This window comes from Oncorhynchus nerka, linkage group LG9b, assembly GCF_034236695.1.
Source record: "Oncorhynchus nerka isolate Pitt River linkage group LG9b, Oner_Uvic_2.0, whole genome shotgun sequence".
Lineage (NCBI taxonomy): Eukaryota > Metazoa > Chordata > Actinopteri > Salmoniformes > Salmonidae > Oncorhynchus > Oncorhynchus nerka.
Window position 1 is genome coordinate 15,661,203 of NC_088424.1, and position 22,766 is coordinate 15,683,968.

General features: G+C 42.1%; 2 protein-coding genes and 1 pseudogene across 3 annotated transcripts in view; 1 reads left to right on the forward strand and 2 right to left on the reverse strand.

Annotated features, from left to right (window-relative positions):
- Positions 1 to 22,766, forward strand: part of LOC115114339 (ephrin type-B receptor 1) — a 341,327-nt gene that overhangs the window by 133,351 nt on the left and 185,210 nt on the right. The gene's annotated exons all lie outside the window — the stretch shown is intronic.
- LOC135565680 (C-type lectin domain family 4 member M-like) lies at positions 9,179 to 10,886 on the reverse strand (annotated as a pseudogene).
- Positions 15,759 to 17,979, reverse strand: LOC115114340 (C-type lectin domain family 10 member A-like). The gene has a single exon (XM_029642491.2). The coding sequence runs from the start codon at positions 17,964 to 17,966 to the stop codon at positions 16,950 to 16,952; it is 1,017 nt and encodes a 338-aa protein (XP_029498351.2). The 5' UTR covers positions 17,967 to 17,979; the 3' UTR covers positions 15,759 to 16,949.

Here is a 22,766-nt window from a genome sequence, read left to right on the forward strand (position 1 = left end):
TGATCAGAGCCTGGAGGTACTGAGGTAATTGAGTGTATGTAAACTTCTGACCCACTGGGAATGTGAATAAATAAATAAAAGCTGAAATAAATCATTCTCTCTACTATTATTTTTCCCATTCTTAAAATAAAGTGGTGATCCTAACTGACCTAAGACAGGGAATTTTTACTAGGATTAAATGTCAGGAATGTTTTTGCCTAAGATGTATGTCAACTTCCAACTTCAACTGTATAACAATATTTTGGAGGTTATTTAGTTTTAAAAAAATGAAAGTGAGTGTAATCTGAATAAAGGCCTAAAATAATATTTGTTAAGGCCAAAACATTTATTTCTGTTTTTAGAGGGAGAGAAATGCTAAGCCAATTGTGTGCCGCCCTATCACAGTCGGATGTGATACAGCTCACCGCTATTTCAGTGGATACAGCTGGAGAACTGCAAGATAATCCCATTGTGCGCCACTCGGGAGCCATGACCGATATGACCATTATATATTGTCCTGCTAATAACAGGGTTAATAATATATCTGTGAGAATTTCCAAGGGGCTTTTATATAATTCTAAATTAATAATAATAATAATAATAACTTTATTTAAAAATAACAGTATTTCGGAGATTATTTCGTTTTCACGGAAAATGAGCGAGAAAAGGCCATTCTTCAACATGGGGTGAGACAAAAAAAATAAAGCCAGTTTGTTACCTAGAATTATTTATTTGTGTTTTTAGAGGGAGAGGAACTAAAAACCTACAGTCATCTCAGGAATCTCCCAGTAAAGGCCGGCACAGGTATTGAATCAGCGTCAGTTTGGACTGTGATGCAGTGTCAGACCCCCACGCCACTAAGGCGCTGTACAACGTGATCGGTCGGGAGTAGGCTACAGTACCTCAGAGACATAGTAGCACCTTTAGACCCAAAAGCATAACCAGTGCTCTAACATTCCCTTGCGCTGGTATGGAGCAATGAAGTAGTGACGCAGGGTACCGTACTAAACCGCAGCATAATCACAAAACCTTTAGTGGAGCAACAACTGTATCATCCAATAGTACACATTACAGTTTCCTTTATGGTTTGTGTGTGTGTGTGTGTGTGTGTGTGTGTGTACTTGTAATGAATACCAACGTTTTTATCTATTTATTCCAAGGCTAAAGGCTATACCGAAAAAGTGAAATTGTCCAATCTATATTCCATTGCTTATCTCTTACATAACATAAAAACAAGGCTACAGAGCATATTTGTGTGTCCACAGTAGATATCCACCAACAAAACACATTTAATTCTACCATTTTAATAACCAGTGAGTTTAAGGGGATGGAAAGGTAGTGCAGAGTCCAACCAGACATTATCTGAGACGCCCACGGGGCCTTTCTGGCGTGGTGAAAAATGGCGGTCATTTGAACAGACAAGGGTTGAGGAATCCCCCCCAGACTGTAGTGGAGTGGGGGGTGGCGGGAAGAGGAGAGAAGAAGAGAGGCGAGGAAAGGCGAGCCCTGAACAGGCTGCAATAACGAACAGGCCGCGCTGAAAGGGACAGCTCCCTGTAATGTTGATGAATGGTCATTACTGGTTAGAGACGAGGAGAGACGGGGATGGGAGTACGAGAGATGGGGAGGGGCGGTGACAAGGAGAGTGATGGGTAGAGAAAGACAGACATGAACGGGGGGAGAGGGGAGAGAGAAAGGAGAGGATAGAAGGAAGTAAGCAAGGGGGAGAGACAAGGAGAGAGAGGATAAGGAGAGAAAGTGTGGGACAGAGTGCACAGCATTGAAAAAATTATTTAATTTGCTCCTCAGATTTCTGTAAACTCATCTATCATGTCAGCAGTGTCATGGCTCTCGCCCTCCCCATTTTCTCTCCTTCCTCTCTCTTTCTCTCTTCAGATGTCCACGTCCTATGTTTCTTTTTAAAACAGTGATTGATATTGCCGTCTTTTTTTATACCATTTTCCACTTTTTTAAAGAGAGAGACAGAGAGGTCAAGAGCTGATGAGCTCCTGCATTTTTCATCATGTTCTTAAAAAGAGAACGATTTAGAATTAGATAAACTAGGATTTTTTTGTTGGCAAGGACATATACAGGATACTACCCTCCACAACATAACCTTCCCTCCAAATCAAAACTCAAGACCTACAACCTGATTTTTGACCGAATTATGGAATTGACGATTATTATTCCCAAGCTATACAGCAAAATGCTCTGGCGAACAGAGACCTGAAAACACCATCCAACCTGGAACTGAGTGAGTAATGTTTCGTCTGAAGCTATATTTTCATTCCAAAAGCCAAGAAAAAAAACACTACAATGACATATTTTACTTTCTAAGGCTTGAATGCTAAGTTAAGGCTACCAAGCTTGATACAACTTCAATTAACACTGGCGTGTCAAGTGAGAGGTGTCAAAGCCCTTGAGCCCAACAATGGCAGGAGAGCCCCATCCCAATGGAGCTGCATTAGAAGCACCCTCCCAATGTTCAGAGGTAATTGAAATACAGTACCCTCTGTATGTAAAAAGTAATAAGACACGAAAAGAGTACACAATGAAGCTCCTTATGGAAAATCAAGAGACACTTTTTGCTGACTATTATAAAAATGGAACAATAAGCAAACTTATCTTCCACGCAGACCATCCCCTTGCATGGCACAGTGCCATATTAACACACTACCCCTCTGTTGGGGGGGGGTGTTACCGATGGATGGAAACTCAGGATACTAGACAACGAGGACTCTGAGTCAGCTAATACAAATCTCTATAAGTCTGGGAACAGTATTGGTACAGGGCAACCCCAAACAGTTTCAGCTGGACTTTCAACAAATCAAAGAAATAGCTCAGCAGGAGAAGCTCTCCCTTGAGAAAGATACCCCCACCCCGAGTGGGTCAGACCAGACCTCTTCATTACATAAACCCACAGATGAGCAACCCCAAGTGGAAAGTCAACCTCCCAGCAAAGAGTACTACTCCCTCATTGAAATGAGGGATACATTCACCCAGCTGGAGGTAAGACAGGTGGAGCTGGAACAGTAGGTGATTTACACTCCAGTCAGCACAGACCCAGGCAACAGTCCAGCACAACAACACCCCCTTAATCTTATGGCTGAGATCCCGTTAACGGGATCGATATGACAACAGCCAGTGAAAGTGCAGGGCGCAAAATTCAAACAACAGAAATCTCATCGTTAAAATTCCTCAAACATACACGTATTTTACACAATTTTAAAGATAAACGTGTTGTTAATCCCTCATTGTCCGATTTCAAAAAGGCTTTACGACAAAAGCACACCATCTGATTATGTTAGATCAGTACCTAGTCACAGAAAAACACAGCCACTTTTCCAGCCAAAGAGAGGAGTCACAAAAGCAGAAATAGAGATAAAATGAATCACTAACCTTTGATGATCTTCATCAGATGACACTCATAGGACTTCATGTTACACAATACATGTATGTTTTGTTCGATGAAGTTCATATTTATATCCAAAAATCTTAGTTTACATTGGCGCGTTATGTTCAGAAATGTTTTGCCTCCAAAACATCTGGTGATTTTGCAGAGAGCCACATCAATTTACAGAAATGCTCATAATAAACATTGATAAAAGATACAAGTATTATACATGGAACTTTAGATGAACTTCTCCTTAATGCAACTGCTGTGTCAGATTTTTTAAAAACATTACGGAAAAAGCACACCATGCAATAATCTGAGTATAGCGTTCAGAGACAAAAACAAGCCATACAGATACCCGCCATGTTGTGGAGTCAACAGAAGTCAGAAATAGCATTATAAATATTCACTTACCTTTGATGATCTTCATCAGAATGCACTCCCAGGAATCTCAGTTCCACAATAAACGTTTGTTTTGTTCGATAACGTCCATAATTTATGTCCAAATACCTCCTATTTTTCGCATGTTTACTTCCAAAATCCAAATTGATGACGCGCAGGCCAAGTAAATAAATTCCATTACAGTTCGTAAAAACATGTCAAACGATGTATAGAATCAATCTTTAGGATGTTTTTAACATAAATCTTCAATAATGTTTCAACCTGAGAATTCCTTTGTCTGTAGAAATGCGATAGAACGCAGCTAACTCTCTGCCAGACCCATGACTCAATCAGCTCTTATTTCCTCATCCCTCACAGTAGAAGCATCAAGCAAGGTTCTAAAGACGTTGACATCTAGTGGAAGCCTTAGGAAGTCCAATATGACTCTATAGACACTGTATATTGGATAGGCAAACCTACAAACTTCAGATTTCCTACTTCCTGTTTGGATTTTTTCTCAGGTTTTTGCCTGCCTTATGAGTTCTGTTATACTCACATACATCATTCAAACAGTTTTAGAAACTTCAGAGGTTTTTATATCCAAATCTACTAATAATATGCATATCTTAGCTTTTGGGACTAAGTAGAAGGCAGTTTACTCTGGGCACCTTATTCATCCAAGCTACTCAATACTGCCCCCAGCCATAAGAAGTTAACTAGACCTAGAGAACTGGAGGTAGAGAGAGAGATATCTGCACTCTAGACTGTAGTGAGACAACATCTACAGGAGAAAGAGCAGGAGCAGGAGAAGAACAGAGAACCAGAGGAGAGGATCAGACTGCTGGAGGAGAGGGTGGGATGGCGTGTGACAAAGAGGTGACCACCCCAGCAGAGAAGCTAGCAGAACAACCCACCTCAGCTCCCAACAAAAGTCTCGACAGCACAGCAGAACAGTCCACCCCAGACCCTGACCGTAGCGTCGACAACTCAGCGGGGCAGACAAATGAAGAAGCCCAAGCCCAGGGGATCCCATCCCCTCTCATCACCCCCCGTCAGCCACCCTGATAGCCCTCCTGACAGCCCCCCCCCACACACACATACACACACACACTGAGGACATACACAAGACACAGATTGTACTCCTTATGGATTCAAACGGGAAATATATAGAAGAAAAAATATTTTTCCCAAACACAGAGTGTCTAAACTCTGGTGTCCAGACACCCAGTGTGCCTAGACCTTCTGTCTGAGGACCAACTAGGGTCACCCAGCCACATAATAATACACACAGGCACAAACGACCTGAGAGCACAGCAGGAAACGGTGGCCACAACACTCAAGGGAGTGATTGGAAAAGCTTCTTCTACTTTCACCAACGCACAAGTGGTTATTTCCACCCTGCTACCATACAGCGGGTAAGCAAGTATTTCTCGTGACTGTGCCTCAAAACCAAATGTTTTCCTGACCCACCATTCCACCCTGGACTTGAACAGCCATTACGACCAGGTCCACCTATACAAGGCAGCAGTGCCCACCTTCGCCCAGACCCTAAAGGACATCACTCTCAAACACAGCCCCAACACTTCACACAGGAGCAACAGATCAATAGACACCCCGCCCAGACTAGCAATACACTCTCCCAGACCCCCCCATCCACACCTCCACCCCAAGAAATCAACACCCCCCAAGTCAACCATGCCCACACCCCATTTAGGCCCCCTCAGATCAGACCTTTGACCCTCCTTCCCATCGAATGCCCCCACTCCCGCAAAGAGAGTCTCATATACGCCCAGGCCGTGAGCTGGCAAACAGGCCCAACCCCCACTCTTACACTAGCCCAAGCCAATGGAATGTACCACAGATGCTCAGCAGTTTCTGCTCACACTTACTGGCCTGAGACAAAACCACACAACCCACAACATTGGACACTATATGGAACACAAAGTCTTCGCTATCTCATCCTGGAATATCCCAGGCCTGAGGTCATCTGCCTTTGGCCTAAAGAGCAGGAACCTGGACTTTATCAAAGAAATTGGAAATACAGACATTGTCATCCTACAAGAAACATGGTATAGAGGAGGCAGACCCACTGGTTTCCCTCTAGGTTACAGAGAGCTGGTAGTACCATCCACCAAACTACCAGGTGTGAAACAGGGAAGGGACTCAGAGGTAATGCTAATTTGATATAGAACAGACCTAACTAAATCAATGAAAACAGGAACATTTTACATTTGGCTAGAAATTCAAAAGGAAATCTTAACAGAGAAAAATGTTCTCCTGTGTGCTACCTATATCCCCCCAATGGAATCCACATAGCTTAATGAAGACAACTTCACCATCCTGGAGGTGGAAATCAATCATTTCCAGGCCCAGGGACATGTACTAGTCTTTGGTGACCTAAATTCCAGAACCGGACAAGAACCTGACACCCTCAGCACACAGGGGGACAAACACCTGCCTGGAGGTGACAGCATTCCCTCCCCCATATTCCCCCCTAGGCACAACTATGACAATATAACCAACAAAAACAGGCCATAACTCCTGCAGCTCTGTCGTACGCTTGGTATGTACATAGTTAATGGTAGGCTTCAAGGGGACTCCTATGGTAGGTATACCTATAGCTCATCTCTTGGCAGTAGTACTGTAGACTACTTTATCACTGACTCCAACCCAGAGTCTCTCAGAGTGTCCAAAGTCAGCCCACTGACACCCCTATCAGATCACAGCAAAATCACAGTCTACTTGAACAGAATAATACTCAATCATGAGGTATCAAAGCCAAAGGAACTGAGTAATATTAAGAAATGCTATAGATGGAAGGAAAGTAGTGTGGAAACCTACCAAGAAACAATTAGGCAACAACAAATTCAATCCCTTTTAGACAACTTCCTGGACAAAACGTTCCACTGTAATAGTGAAGGTGTAAACTTAGCAGTAGAAAATCTAAACAGTATATTTGACCTCTCAGCTTCCCTGTCAAATCTAAAATGTCAAACAGAAAACATGGGATATGCATCAACAGCATCCTTGGGAAAATCCCCTGCATTATCACAGCAAATGTCAAATTGGCTTTTTACCAAATTATCGTACGACAGACCACGTATTCACCCTGCACACCCTAATTGACAAACAAACAAACCAAAACAAAGGCAAAGTCTTCTCATGCTTTGTTGATTTCAAAAAAGCCTTCGACTCAATTTAGCTTGAGGGTCTGCTATACAAATTGATGGGCAGTGGTCTTAAGGGAAAAACATAAGAAATTATAGAATCCATGTACACAAACAACAAGTGTGTGGTTAAAATTGACAAAAAACATACACGTCTTCCCACAGGGCCGTGGGGTGGACAGTGATGCAGTTTAAGCCCCACCCTCTTCAACATATGTATCAACAAATTGGCGAAGGCACTAGAACAGTCTGCAGCACCGTACTAGAATCTGAAGTCAAATGTCTACTGTTTGCTGATGATCTGGTGCTTCTGTCACCAACCAAGGAGGGCCTACAGCAGCACCTAGATATTCTGGGCCCTGACAGTAAATCTCAGTAAGACCAAAATAATGGTGTTCCAAAAAAGGTCCAGTCGCCAGGACCACAAATACAAATTCCATCTAGACACCGTAACCCAAGAGCACACAAAAAACGATACATACCTCGGCCTGAACATCAGCGCCAGAGGTATCTTCCACAAAGCTGTGAACGATCTGAGAGACAAGGCAAGGAGGGCCTTCTATGCCATCAAAAGGAACATAAAATTCGACATACCAATGAGGATCTGGCAAAAAATACTTGAATTAATTATAGAACCCATTGCCCTTTATGGGTGTGAGGTCTGGGGTCCGCTCACCCACCAAGAATTCACAAAATGGGACAAACACCAAATTGAGACTCTGCATTCAGAATTCTGCAAAAATATCCTCTCTGTACAACGTTAAACACCAAATAATGCATGCAGAGCAGAATTAGGCAGATACCCGCTAATTATCAAAATCCAGAAAAGAGCCGCTAAATTCTACAACCACCTAAAAGGAAGCGATTCACAAACCTTCCATAACAAAGCCATCGCCTTCAGAGAGATGAACCTTGAAAAGAGTCCCCGAAGCAAGTCTTTCCTGGGGCTCTGTTCACAAACACTAACAGACCCCACAGGGCCCCAGGACAGCAACACAATTAGACCCAACCAAATCACTAGAAAACATAATGCGAATTACTTGACACATTGGAAAGTATTAACAAATTAACTGAGAAAACCAAAATGCTATTTGGCTTTAAACAGAGAATACCTGATCACTGTGACTGACCCAAACTTAAGGAAAGCTTTGACTATGTACAGAAACAGTGAGCATAGCCTTGCTATTTAGAAAAGCCGCCGTAGGCAGACCTGGCTCTCAAGAGAAGACACTGTTTAGTGTTTGCAACTTACAGGACTGTTTCTGTTTCATTTATTCTCTTGTTATTTTGTATTAATGTTCAGTTCAATAAACAAACATGAAGACTTACCACGCTGCACTTTGGTCCGACTACTCTTCCTCATCCGACGACGAAAGCCATTACATTACATTACTGTTCATTTTTATTGTTTATTTCACTTTTGTATATGATCTACTTCACTTGCTTTGGCAATGTTAACATATGTTTCCCATGCCAATAAAGCACCTTGAATTGAAATGAATTGAGAGAGAATCTTTCTCATTATTTCTGTTTATTTTCTCTCTTATGTGGCTATGTGTATTGTAGAGGTCATCTTCTCTCCATTAGTACTGATGTAGTGCTGAGGAGGTTATAGGTCAGGGGAAGTTAACAACCAACCCACGGACACACACCGAGGAGGATAGATATAGCCTAAATGCAGGAAACCACAAACACACACACACACACACACAGAGTGAGAGCGAGAGAGAGAAACTGCTAATTTTGTCTTGTTTCTAGGGATCGATGTGCAATACCTAAAAGGATGAGGCAGACATGCTGAGCAACTAAAACCGTTCAAAATGACAGCCAGCACTTCAACATCCATGTTGCAGACCTATATTCCTCATTACAATAATCACTGTGCTGATGTCAATGGGACATATCCATCTAGTTGGCGTACAGACTACGAGTACGATGACTGGAGTTGAGGGACCTGATTCTAGATTAGCACTCCTTCTCTGAGACACTTTTTTGAATAGGTGCCCAGGCCACTAAGTAATGTCAAGTCATCTCAAATGGGGCCTCAAGGAAAACGTTACCATCATGCCAGCACGTGGTCGACATGTACCAGACTGCGGCCCAATAATTGTAATTCAGTAGCACATGATCTTGAATGTGTTAGTCGGTGTCTAGCCTGAGCTCTTCAGTAATGACTTTGTTGGTACTTGCACAGGCTGCAGCTAGGACTCACAGCTATAGAGTAGACGTTTCACAGAGCTACAGCGCTTTATTTGAATAATAAAATAATAAAGGAATTTGAATGTGCTAAGTAACATTTGAAGACAACCAAAATGGTGCTAAGTGCACTGTACAGGCCATCTTCTTTGGAATGAAACATTTATAAAGATTGATAAATGCTATATGCACCATACATATCTGAGAGAGAGAGAGAGAGAGAGAGAGACTATTACAACACTGTATACTGTATGTAGATGTAATGTAGACAATATTTATTTTGGAACTTTTGTAATTTTACTGGTCATTTTTTTAATTGTTTATTTCACTTTTGTTTATTATCTATTTCACTTGCTTTGGCAATGTTAACATATGTTTCCCATGCCAATAAAGCCCCTTAAATTGAAATTGAGAGAAAGAGACAGAGAGAGAGAGACAGACAGACAGGCAGACAGACAGACAGACAGACAGACAGACATACAGACAGACAGACAGACAGACAGACAGACAGACAGACAGACAGACAGACAGACAGACAGACAGACAGACAGACAGACAGAGAGAAAGAGTGAGAGACAGAGAGAGAGAGAGACAGAGACCGATAGAGAGAGAGAGAGAGAGAGAGCGAGAGAGAGAGGGAGAGAGAGCGAGAGACAGACAGAGAGAGAGAGACAGAGAGAGAGAGAGACAGAGAGAGAGAGAGAGAGCATACAAGCGTAGTTCTCCAACCAGTTTACAATACAAAGTTAATGCTTCTGCTCACAGATCCTGTTGAGATGAGTGGCACATGAAAAATCATCCCAGTTCCCTTCTACCGGTCCAATGATGATCTCAGCACAATCTTCCTCCATTTTGTTATCAGGATTTTTTCCTATCCAGTAGGTTGTGGTCAGTGGAGTACCATCCACCCATTTCCAGGTCCCCTCTTTGTCTTTGTCAGTCAGGCCAATCCAGATCCTCTTGTTCAGATTAGTGAGAAATGTCTGCTCCTCTTTGCTATTTATGCTCACCAGGTCTGCTCCTCTCTCAATGCAGTCCTTTCTGCTCTCATCCCAGGATTTTACCTCAGAGGATATGTAATACCAAGTGGACTGAAACAGCGTCTAGCCTTTAGGCCCAGCTCGTTTTAGGCCAGATAACCTCTTCCGAAGCAATTCTCTCTCCGTCTTCAACTTGTCAATTTCCTCAGCAAGGTTATTGTAACTGGTTTGTAGTTGGTCTCTCTCCTTGGTCATGGTGTTATAACTGACCTGTAGCTGGTCTCTTTTCTTAGTCATGTTTTTGTAGCTGGTCTGTAGCTGGTCTCTCTCTGTAGTCAGGTTGTTGTTGCTGGTCTCTAGCTGGTTCTTCTCTTTTGTCAAGTTGTCTTTATAACTATTCATGACTGTATTGCGGTAGAAGCCTAGGCTTATGATCCCAGCCAGTAGGAGAACACAAAGCAGCCCCCAACACACAGCACCAGCTCTGGAGGGTCTCCTACCTAAGCTCTTAGAACCTGAGGGGTTAGCTGCTGGTCTGCCCATACAGGTGTCATCGTCCTCGGCCGCATCTCTTGAGTCTTGGAAGATGATGCTATCTTCGTTGATATCCTCGTCTCTGTTTGCTGCCCTTCTGCCACAGGGATCACCGTCAAAAATGCTGTCAATATTGGTATAGATATTCTCCGACATTTCCATGATCTCCCACTGTCTCAATTGCTGCTACCCGATGTCCTAGTAATGTTTGTGCATGTTGAAAGAAAGCTGTGAACCTGTAGTGAGTCCAAAGTGTTCTACATTCAACGGTAACCACCGATAAACAGGAAGCTGTGCAAAAGACGACGCAAAACAACATGTGTTATTGCCTGGTAAATGCAAGGCCCAGGAAGTCAGAAACTGTGGTTGTATGTGTGAAGTCCGGTGACTATTAGACCACCTCTGCATTGGTCTCTTTGGAATGTCTCTTCAAAGTCCATGGGCCATTTTTATAAATGTGAGCAGACCCCTTAATGGGGTATTTGAGATTTTGGCAATGAGGCCCTTTACCAACTTCCACAGGGTCAGGTCAGGGATAGCATGTTATGTCTTTGTGTCTAGTATGAAGGAAGTTAGAGGTAGTTTCGCAAGCCAATGCTAACTAGTGTTAGCACAATGACTGGAAGTCTATGGGTATCTGCTAGCATGCTAAAATCCCAAAGTATCCTTTTAATACAGTATGTATCACTTCACTCTGGTACAGAGAAGTACTAGGCCTACCTGTTGTAATACTGTAGATGTGTACACAGGCCTGCTGCAACCAGAGTTTTCATCAAGCAACAAAGATCCAACTAACAAGATCCATCAATCAATCGTTTCACGTGTTTCCGACTTTTCAAGCCACAAGACACATGGATTAATGTCGGCCTAATCAATGGCAATCGACAAATGTCATTAGGAACATTTGTGGGTGTTTTGTAACAGATGTCTCTTTCCATTTACCAAATGGAGCAAGTGCACATGCAGTGCGTTGATTGGATGAACATGCACAGGTAGCCTACTTTCTGAAGTGATATGTTTGACAATCGGATAATAAAAAGTCATACATTTGTACTATTAAATTGCATCTTTACTATTAAGCCCATGATAGAGAGCCAAATAGAGATGCCCCAAATGTCACGGTGTAATTCACACTCTGGATATGAGCATTATTCATGATTTTGGGGGTGTGATCAACATTATTCATTATCCATAATCATGGTAGCATCCACATTCATGTAAAAGTGTTCAGAAACATATTATATTCTTATTTGCAATAAAATGACTCAAAACGTTACTCACCATTCATCTCCTATTGAGCAAAACATACTTCGAAAGACAACCTAAAAAAACTGCAAGTGCATCCAACAAGTTTGCAGTCACTCGGTGAATGACAGAGAAAAATCCAAGCCATGAGGTCAAAGGAATTGTAGGTAGAGCTCCGAGACAGGATTGTGTCGAGGCACAGATCTGGGAAGGGTACCAAAGCATTTCTGCAGCATTGACACTCCCCAAGAACACAGTCGCCTCCATCATTCTTAAATGGAAGATGTTTGGAAACACCAAGATTCTTTCTTAGACCTGGCCGCCAAGCCAAACTGAGCAATCAGGGGAGAAGGGCCATTGTCAGGGAGCTGACCAAAAACCCAATGGTTATGCTGACAGAGCTCCAGAGTTCCTCTGTGGAGATGGGAGAACCTTCCAGAAGGATAACCATCTTTGCAGCACTCCACCAATCAGGCATTTACTAAAGCCAATCCTCAGTAAAATGCACATGACAGCCCGCTTGGAGTTTGCCAAAAGGCACCTAAAGGACTCTCAGACCATGGCCTGAATGCCAAGCGTCACATCTGGAGGAAACCTGGCACCATCCCTACGGTGAAACATGGTGGTGGCAACATCATGCTGTGGGGATATTTTTCAGCTGCAGGGACTGGGAGACTAGTCAGGATCGAGGAAAATATGAACTGAGCAAATTACAGAGAGATCCTTGATGAAAACCTGCTCCAGAGTGCTCAGGACCTCAGACTGGGGCAAAGGTTCACCTTCTAACAGGACAACGACCCGAAGCACACAGCCAAGACAATGTAGGAGCGGCTTCGGGACAAGTCTCTGAATGTCCTTGAGTGGCCCAGCCAGAGCCCTGACTTGAACCCGATTGAACAACTGTGGAGAGACCGGAAAATAGCTGTGCAGCGATACTCTCCATCCAGCCTGTCAGAGCTTGAGAGGATTTGCAGAGAAGAAGCTCAAGCTTCTTGTAGCATCATACCCAAGAAGAGTCGAGGCTGTAATCGCTGCTAAAGGTGCTTCAACAAAATACTGAGTAAAAGGTCTGAATACTTATGTAAATGGCATATTTTTGTTTTAATACCTTCGCAAAAATAAAATCAAAAACAGTTTTTGCTTTGTCATTATGGGGCATTGTGTGAAGATTGATGAGGGGGAAAAAAACATTTTAATCCATTTTAGAATAAGACTGTAACGTAACAACGTGCAAAAAGTCAAGGGGTCTGAATACTTTCCGAATACATTGTATATAAAAGTACCCATTCAAATTAGTGTATTCGGCTATTTCAGCCACAACCATTGCTGACAGGTGTATAACATTGAGCACACTGCTATGCCATCTCCATAGACAAACTGAAGCACTCAACATGGCATCATTACAGAATACCACCTTTTCAACAAGTCAGTTCATCAAATTTCATACAATGACGTTCTAGACCATTCTGTGATTCCAACTTTGTGGCAACAGTTTTAGGGGAGGCCCTTTCCTGTTTCAGTATGACAATGCCCCTGTGCACAATGTGAGGTCCATACAGAAATGGTTTGTCGAGATCGGTGTGGAAGAACTTGACTGGCATGCACACAGCCCTGACCTCAACCCCATTGAACACCTTTGGGATGAATTGGAACGCCGACTGCGAGCCAGGCCTAATCGCCCAACATCAGTGTCCGACCACACTAATGCTCTTGTGGCTGAATGGAATCGAGTCCCCACAGCAATGTTCCAACATCTACTGGAAAGCCTTCCCAGAAGAGGGGAGGCTGTTATAGCAGCAAAGAGGGAACCAACTCCATATTCATGCCCATGATTTTGGAATAAGATGTTTGATGAGCAGGTGTCCACATGCTTTTGGTCATGTAGTGTACCTGCATTAATATAACACTAAATGACCATCTCACAGACCCAGTAACGATGAGTGTCACATGACAAATCATTCCATATCAACTTAGGAGAGTGCTCAGTACAATGCTTCTCCCTATTCAGCATACCACCCTGCATCGCACTGCTGGCTTGCTTTTGATGGTTAACAGGGTGTGGGTCCTGTGCAGTCCCTGGATGGGAGACCAGATTCTGTTGGAAGTGGTGTTGGATGGCGAGTAGGAGGCACTCTTTCCTCTGGTCTAAAATAAATAGCCCAGTGCAGTGATCAGAGACATTTTCCTGTGTAGGGTGCCGTCTGTCAGATGGGATGTTAAACAGGTGTCCTAACTTACTGTAGTCACTAAAGATCCCATGGCACATATCGCAAGAATAGGGGTGTTATGCCGCTTTCAAAACAACTGGAAACTCAGAACTGGGAACTCGGAAATCTCCAACTTCTGATTTCAGTGTGTTCAAGGCAGCTGGGAATTCTGAATAAAAACAAGCTCCGACTGGGAAAAGTCATTTGAACGGCCATCCATACTCGGAATTCCAACTCCAGAACTCGGGCCTCTTTCTAGAGCTCCGACTCTACGTCCTGAAGATCACTGACGTCATGATTTGACCTCGTATTTTTCCGAGTTCCCATTTGTCTTGAAAGCGCCATTAACCGCGGTGCGCTGGCTAAATTCCTAATCTGGCCCTCATACCATTATGGCCAACTAATCATCCCCAGCCTCCAATTTCTCATTCATCCCCCCTCCTCTCCCCTGTAACTATTCCCCAGGTCATTGCTTTAAATGAAAATGTGTTCTCAGTCAACTTACCTGGTAAAATAAGGGTAAAATCAATAACAATTCACGTTTTCCCATCCAATAGGCTGTGATCAGTGGGGTACCGTCCACCCATTTCCAGGTCCCCTCTTATGTCTTTGTCTGTCAGGCCAATCCAGACCTCCTTGTTGGGCCTAGTGAGAAATCTCTGCTCTTCATTGCTGTTTATGATCACCAGGTCTGCTCCTCTCTCAATGCAGTCCTGTCTGCTCTCATCCTATAATTTGTCTTCAGAGGAGAGGTAATACCAACCCGTATGTTTTAGGTCAGACAAGATCTTCTGAAGCCTGACTCTCCCCCTCTATAACTGGTTTCTCTCTGTTGTCAGTTTGTTGTAGCTGGTCTGTGTCTGGTCTTTCTTCTTCTCCCAGTGTTCTGCAACTCTTCTCTTTCTTTAGTCTGATTGCTTTTTCTTGTGGTAGAAACCCAGTTCTATGATCCCAGCCAGTAGGAGGACACACAGCAACCCCAGACAAACTGCAGCAGCTCTGGGGGGGTCTCCTACTTGAGTAATCAGAACGTAAGGGGTTAGGTCCTGGTCTGCCCTTAGAGGTGGCATCCTCAACGGTTTTGTCGCTTGAGTCCTGAGAGACGATGGCATTTTCAAATATAAATTCAAAATGTTTGCTCACCCCTTTGTTACATAACCGGTCTATATTGGCATTCTTATCCTCTGACATTTCCACGTTCTACCACGGTCTCAAACTACTAATTCCCAGACGATCTGCTAGAGAACCTGTTCAAATATGAACGCTGTGTTGTGTGTAAGGAACATTTTATAGGTGTCTTACCACCAATAGGCGTGCCATATTAGGCAGACAATACAAAACCTTGAACGTGATTGGCTGCCAAATAGATGTGAATATAAGACTTCACAAGAATGAGGATGTGGCTGTGTTTGGGGTCTGGAGGTAGGAGATCTGGAATCGAATCGTCCTCTTTATGTTGATTTTAATAACAAAGAACCAGATTCCTTTATGTGTGTTACCATTGTCCCCTCTATCCAATGTTCTTTTAGACATAACCACTGGCAGACAGGAAACTGTCATTTCAGGAAGACAGTTTAGCCCGTTGAGTACTAGGCCTACTTCTTCTAATCCTCTAGATGTAACATAGGGCCTGCTACAACCTGAGGTGTGCTCATTTTTTTTTTTGTGACCAAAATCTTTATTGACATTTTTCTTCATGCAACAAAGCAATTGAAGAGACACGTCATTCAATAATCAAGACAAAATCCGTCAGATAACAACAAATGAACAATACAAGCAAGCGACCTAGAAATACCAAACTAAAGTAGATCACATCACACTGGCAGGCAGAGTAAGATCCATTACATGCATCACAATAGTAATACACACGAACATGGGGGTATATAGGAGAACATTTCAAGGATCTCTGATGTGGCTATAGGTATTTATTGCATTTTGCATAATATTTCTCCACATGCTTGCAAAGTAAAAAAAAAAAATAAGGCATCGCAGGTTGTTCATGTCCTGTGCTGACAGTACCACATTGCTATATCTTTATCTGATGCTGTGTTAGCTAGACATAGCCAGTGCTGGAAAAAGTACCCAATAGTCACACTTGAGTAAAAGTACAGATACCTTAATAGAAAATGACTCAAGTGAAAGTCACCCAGTAAAATCCTACTTCAGTAAAAGTGAAAAAGTATTTTGTTTGAAATATACTTCAGTTTCAAAAGTAAATGTAATTGGCAAAATATACTTAAGTATCAAAAGTAGAAGTAAAAGTATAAATCATTTCAAATTCCTTATATTAAGCAAACCAGACGGAATGATTTTCATGTTTTTTAAATTTACTTATAGCCAGGAGAACACTCCAAAAATTTACAAACAAGGCATTTGTGTTTAGTGAGTCCGCCAGATCAGATGCAATAGCGATGACTAGGGAGTTTCTCTTTAAGTGCGTGAATTAGACCATTTTTCTGTCCTGCAAAAGCATTCAATATGTAACGAGTACTTTTGGGTGTCAGGGAAATTGTTTAGGAATGTAGTGGAGTATCAATAGTAAAAAAATATCAATAGTAAAGTAAAGGACAGAAAAACTAGTAGATACTTTGAAGTATTTTTGCTTAAGTACTTTGCACCACTGGACACAACCACTGGTAGACAGGGAACTGTCTGTTCAGGGAGTCAGTTGAGTTAAGTGCCGACATGTCTGCCTAACCACCAGTTTGTGAACACAAATAGGAAAGAACAGTATTTACATTTCAGAGTCATTTCTTTGAAGCTTCTTATCAAATTTCTAAAACATTTCCATGCTCATATCAAAACTTCATGATACAAAATCAGGGAGCACATCTGGTACATACACATGCAATAAATTATAACACTGTTAAACAACCTTCTCACAGACCCAATTGTAATGATTTGCACATGAAATATCATTCCATATCCACCCCATAACAATCTCAGCACAATCCTCCTCCCCAAATATTGGATTCCCATCACCATTATCAGGTTGCTTTCCCGTCCAATAGGATGTGGTCAGTTTGGTACCGTCCACCCATTTCCAGGTCCCCTCTATGTCTTTGTCAGTCAGGCCAATCCAGATCCTCTTGTTCAGATTAATGAGAAATATCTGCTCCACTTTGCTATTTATGATCACCAGGTCTGCTCCTCTTTCAATGCAGTCCTGTCTGCTCTCATCCCAGGATTTTACCTCAGAGGAGATGTAATACCAAGTGGACTGAAACAGCGTCCAGCCTTTAGGCCCAGCTTGTTTTAGGTCAGAAAAGCGCTCCTGAAGCCTGTCTCTCTCCGACTTCAAATGGTCACTTTCCTTAGCCAGGTTATTGAAGCTGGTCTGTAGCTGGTCTATCTCCTTGGTCATGGTGTTGAAGCTGGTCTGTAGCTGGTCTATCTCCTTGGTCATGGTGTTGAAGGTGGTCTGTAGCTGGTCCCTCTCCTTTTTCATGGTGTTGTAGATGGTCTGTAGCTGGTCTGTCTCCTTTTTCATGGTGTTGTAACTGGTCTGTAGCTGGTCTCTCTCATTAGTTATGGTGTTGAAGCTGATCTCTAACTGGTCTTTTTTCGTAGACAGGTTGATGTTGCTGACTTTACAATCCTCAAACCCACTGATGATATTCTTGTGGTAGAAACCCAGAGCTACAATCCCAGCCAGTAGGAGGATACACAGCATCCCCAGACAAACTGCAGCAGCTTTGGAGGGTCTCCTACCTGAGTTATCATAACTTGAGGGGTTAGCAACTGGTCTGTCCTTAGAGGTGGCATCCTTCTTGGTCTCTTCTCTTGAGTCCTGAGAGGCGATGGCATATTCATTCTCATTTTTGCTCGCCCCTTTGTTACATAACTGGTCCGTATTGGCATTCTTATCCTCTGACATCTCCATGTTCTACCACGGTCTCAACAACTATTATCAGACGACCGACTACAGAATATGTTCTAGTATGAAGTTGTGTACTGAACATTTTATAGATGTCTTACCACCAATGGGCATGCCATATTAGGCAGACAATACAAAACATTGAATGTGATTGGCTGCTAAATAGGTGTGAATATAAGACTTCACAAGAATCAGGATGTGGCTGTGTTTGGGATCTGCAAATGAATCTTCTTCTTTATGTTTATTTTAACAAAGAAGCAGATTCCTAAATGTGCTATCGCTGTATCTCTCTATCTGGAGCTGTAACCACTGCTAGACAGGGAACTTCCATTTCAGGAAGTCAGTTGAGTCCAAATGAAATGTCCATACCCCTGCCACCTGTTTGTGAAAGAATATAAAATGGATTGCTTTTTCAAAATGAATTGGTTCTGCAGCAACCAGATTCCTTTGTGTGTTCCCATTGTCCCTCTCCATCTGTTGCTATTTTAGACATAACCACTGGTAGACAGGAAACTGTCATTTCAGGAAGTCAGCTGAGTTTGTTGAGTACTAGGCCTACCTGTTGTAATAATCTAGATGTGACATGGGGCTGCTACAACCCTAGGGGTGTTCATTTGGCATGTTTCGTTGTGCAATAAAGACAAATCAATCAATAATCAAGATACATCAATCAGAAAACAACAAATGAACAATACAAGCAAGCAACCTAAAAAATAGAAACAAACTAAACAACAAACCCAGTTTTTGTTAGATCACATCACATTGGCAGGCAAAGTAAGATCCATTATATGGACCAAGCGGCCAATACCTCTGGGGATGCCCACGAATCAGACCAAACAGGCCAGGGGTTTAGGAAGCCAATGGGGAGGGAGAAATTCTTTCTTGGTTGTTCATTTTCCTCATCTAAATGCACAACTTAAATTGGAGCCAGTGTTGTAAGTAGCTGAACATGTCATGACTGCAACTTTGTGGAAGTGACAAACACACATTTTCATTATCATCAAAAACGATATATATATTTCCACACCAAGGAGTGCTTTGTTTTGATTGCCTGCACGTGCACATTTCAGCGCGACACAACCGTTAGACCTACTAATATGTTTATGCACGTGAGCTTAGCTAGGTAATGTCACCATGACACCTTCTACATGTAGCGTTCAGGGATTTCTATTGGAGAAGCAGCTCCTCGTAGAAAACACTCTTAGGTTATAGGCTTTGGGTTTCTCAGGCTATTGGTTATTAATCAGCTGTGGATCTCCTGAAAGTTTGGATGTGTAATACTTTTATGTGTGTGAGTTATCAAAAGGTCCCTTGCGGACATCTAAAATAGCTAAGGCAGTTGTTGCTCAGTGCCTTGTCTCTTTCACCTTTCGTGGCATTGTAGCCGTTCTTTATCTGGTCCTTCTCTGTCGTCAGTATGTTGTTGCTGGTCTGTAGCTCATTTTTCTCTTTAGCCAGGTTGTTGAAACTGACCTGTAGCTCGTCTGTTTCGTTATACAGTTTTCCACAACTGGTAAGTAGGTCTTTCCCCTCCCTGTAGCTGGTCTCTCTCTTCAGCCAGGTTTCTGTTGCTTGTCTTTAGTCTCTTTCATTTTTCACGGTGCTATAGATGTTCTGTAATTGTGACCGACCGGTTCAATTCGGTCCTATGTACTGTAGCAAAATTGGACATTTTGTTTTTTACATTGGATAAAAGTGGAGACTCGAAAATTGTATAGTGTACGCTGCTGTTGAGGAACAATGGGAAAGTCATTCTACTTTAAACGTGCATGTCACGTGTGCTCCCTCTCCGGCCTCTAGGTCACCAGACTGCTCATTATGGCGCACACCTGTCACCATTGTTACGCGCACCTGCGTGTCATTAGACTCACCTGGACTCCATCACTTCCCTATATATGTCACTCCCTTTGGTTCCTTCCCCAGGCGTCGTTGTTTCTGTTTCAGTTTCGTGTCTGTGCGTTGTTCGTGTTTCTTGTTTTGTATTATGTTTTCATTTATTTATTAAATGATTCACTCCCTGAATTTGCTTCCCGACTCCCAGTGCACACATTACAGTTTATAAACTTGTAACCCCACTTTAGGGAAAATGGCCTTTGAATGTTTTGATACACCTACTGGAGAGAGAGAGAGAGCTCTTCTTTGTCTACATTCATTCAGAATCATTCACACCTTCTTAAGCCTTAGCCCCACCCATCTCTTTAAAGATTCACATGTGAGGCCATGTGCTAAACAGAGTGAGTAAGGTAGTGTAGTGTAGTAAACAACCAAAGATTTCAAGAAGAAATGTGTTGAAAGTAGTAGCAAATATATACTTTATTTAGTCTTTGGCCTTTATCCTAATCTGACTTTGGTTCAGGTCATGTTGTTCTTCATATTACCGTCTCTGGTAAACACACACCTTATAAAATAAAATCAAAGTTTATTTGTCACATGCACAGTATACAGTAGGTGTAAACGGTACAGTGAAATGGATACTTGCATATTTGCATAGTAGCAATATCAAAAATAGAAAGTGTCCAGATAAATACTGTATAAATATTTATTAGTTATTAGATGATTCTTACCCAGACACATGTGTCTAAATTGATGGGTCATGTGAAATAAATACTATAACTATCCCCCAGCCACATCTAGCTAAGTGGATGGGTCACTATTGTCCAGACATGTTCATGAAATACAATAGATGACCGTAATCACCCCAGACACACCGGGCGAACTTGATGGGCCATGTAATCATATGGCGAAGTGGAGTCTTTTGTTTAGACATGTAGCTAGCTAGTTAGCTAAAGAATTCCCCCAATGGTGCTTTCAAGACAAATGGGAACTTGGAAAAATATGAGGTCCAATCATAACGTCAATGATCTTCAGGTCGGAAAGTCGGGGCTCTAGAAAGATAGCCGAGTTCACAAGTTGGAATTCTGAGTTGGCTGACCGTTCAAAACGAATTTTCCCAGCCTGTGCAATTCTTTTTCTGAGTACCCAGTTGTCTTGAACACACTGAAGTCAGAAGTCTGGGATTTCCATGTTCCCAGTTTACTTTAACTTGCAATGAAAAGTACTTTCTGACAAAATTAGAAACACATAATATCTGAAACGCTTCTCCCTTTCTGTCACAGATGCCATGGTTACCCTTAGCTTGAAGATGTAATCCGGAGACAGGTGTTTTATACAATAGCCTTCTGTGTTCTCTTTTCAACTCCTTCAGTATATTTGAAATCAAACACTAGAATGTATCCAGCTCCTTAGCTATCATACTCTGCTTCCACCAGGCATTCCACGGATTTCAAAACTCGGTCAACTTCTTCTGTGACAACAACATTGTTTCCATCCCCATCACTGTCATCAGAAGACTCTACGATGTCTGGTTCAATGAAAATGTGTTTACCTAAATCAGGGATTTCCTCTTTGTCTGATTAATTTTCCAAGCGGCACGATCATCTTCCAGAAAGTAGTCCATCACAAAGTTTTCCAACTGATCTTTGTCGATACAATAGCACCTGTTAAATTCAAATCAAATCAAATCAAATTGTATTTGTCACATACACATGGTTAGCAGATGTTAGTGCGAGTGTAGCGAAATGCTTGTGCTTCTAGTTCCGACAATGCAGTAATAACCAACAAGTAATCTAGCTAACAATTCCAAAACTACTACCTTATAGACACAAGTGTAAGGGGATAAAGAATAAAGATAAAGATAAAGAATATGTACATAAGATATATGAATGAGTGATGGTACAGAGCGGCATAGGCAAGATACAGTAGATGGTATTGAGTGCAGTATATACATATGAGATGAGTTTGTAAACAAAGTGGCATAGTTAAAGTGGCTAGTGATACATGTATTACATAAGGATGCAGTAGATGATATAGAGTACAGTATATATGTATACATATGTGATGAATAATGTAGGGTATGTAAACAGTATATTAGGTAGCATTCAGTGCAGCACTTTTGCTGTTCTTCATGATATCTTAAAACAAGCTGATTATAGAAAGGATTGTCTACACATACTGAGCAGTTCATGTTATAGACAGAAGCAGGCTACATGGACAATCTGAACTCATATCTCGGCATGTCCAGCCCATCTATTATCTCAGCCAATCATGGCTAGTGGGAAGGTTCCTGACTTTGTCCATGGCTAAACCAACTAGGCTCGTAATTTAACAATTGTATTTGTATTTACAGATGGCATACAAGTGTGCTATTAAGGCACGTGAAAGTTCACTTGATCCAGAAGGTACTTCTGCCCCAAAAATACATGTTTACGTTCAAATGCCTCTGCTGTGATGTAGTGACATGCGACATATGCCTAGTTTCCTGAAACGAGTCAGAATTGGGTTCTCTCCTTTGCCAGGTTGTTATAACTGGTCTATAACAATTATCTCTCTTTTGTCAGGTTGTTGTTGGAAGCTTTATAATCTTCAAACTCACTGATGACTTTGTTGTGGTAGAAACACAGACCTATGATCCCAGCCAGTAGGAGAACACACAGCAGCGCCAGACACACTGCAGCAGCTCTGAAGGGTCTCATCCCTCCCCCCTCAGCCCATGTGCCTGTCATCAATGTCTATTTTTGTTTTTTATAACATTTTTTGACTGTAAATCTCCAAAACGTCATTCATAAACCTTTTTTTATATCCATACGTACTAGCACGCTTAGTGTTTCTTGGGTTTCAGGAATGTGACTGAAAAAGTGACAAATATCAAATAAACTGATTGAAAGTATAAGGGGATATCAGTGAACAAATGCCATGGTCAAGGCTACAATGGCGCCAGTGCCATTAGTGGATCTTACTCAGATGTTC

Coding starts and splice junctions, on each gene's coding strand:
- LOC115114340 (XM_029642491.2), bottom strand. CDS start 17,966: ATGGAGATGTCAGAGGATAAGAATGCCAATACGGACCAGTTATGTAAC.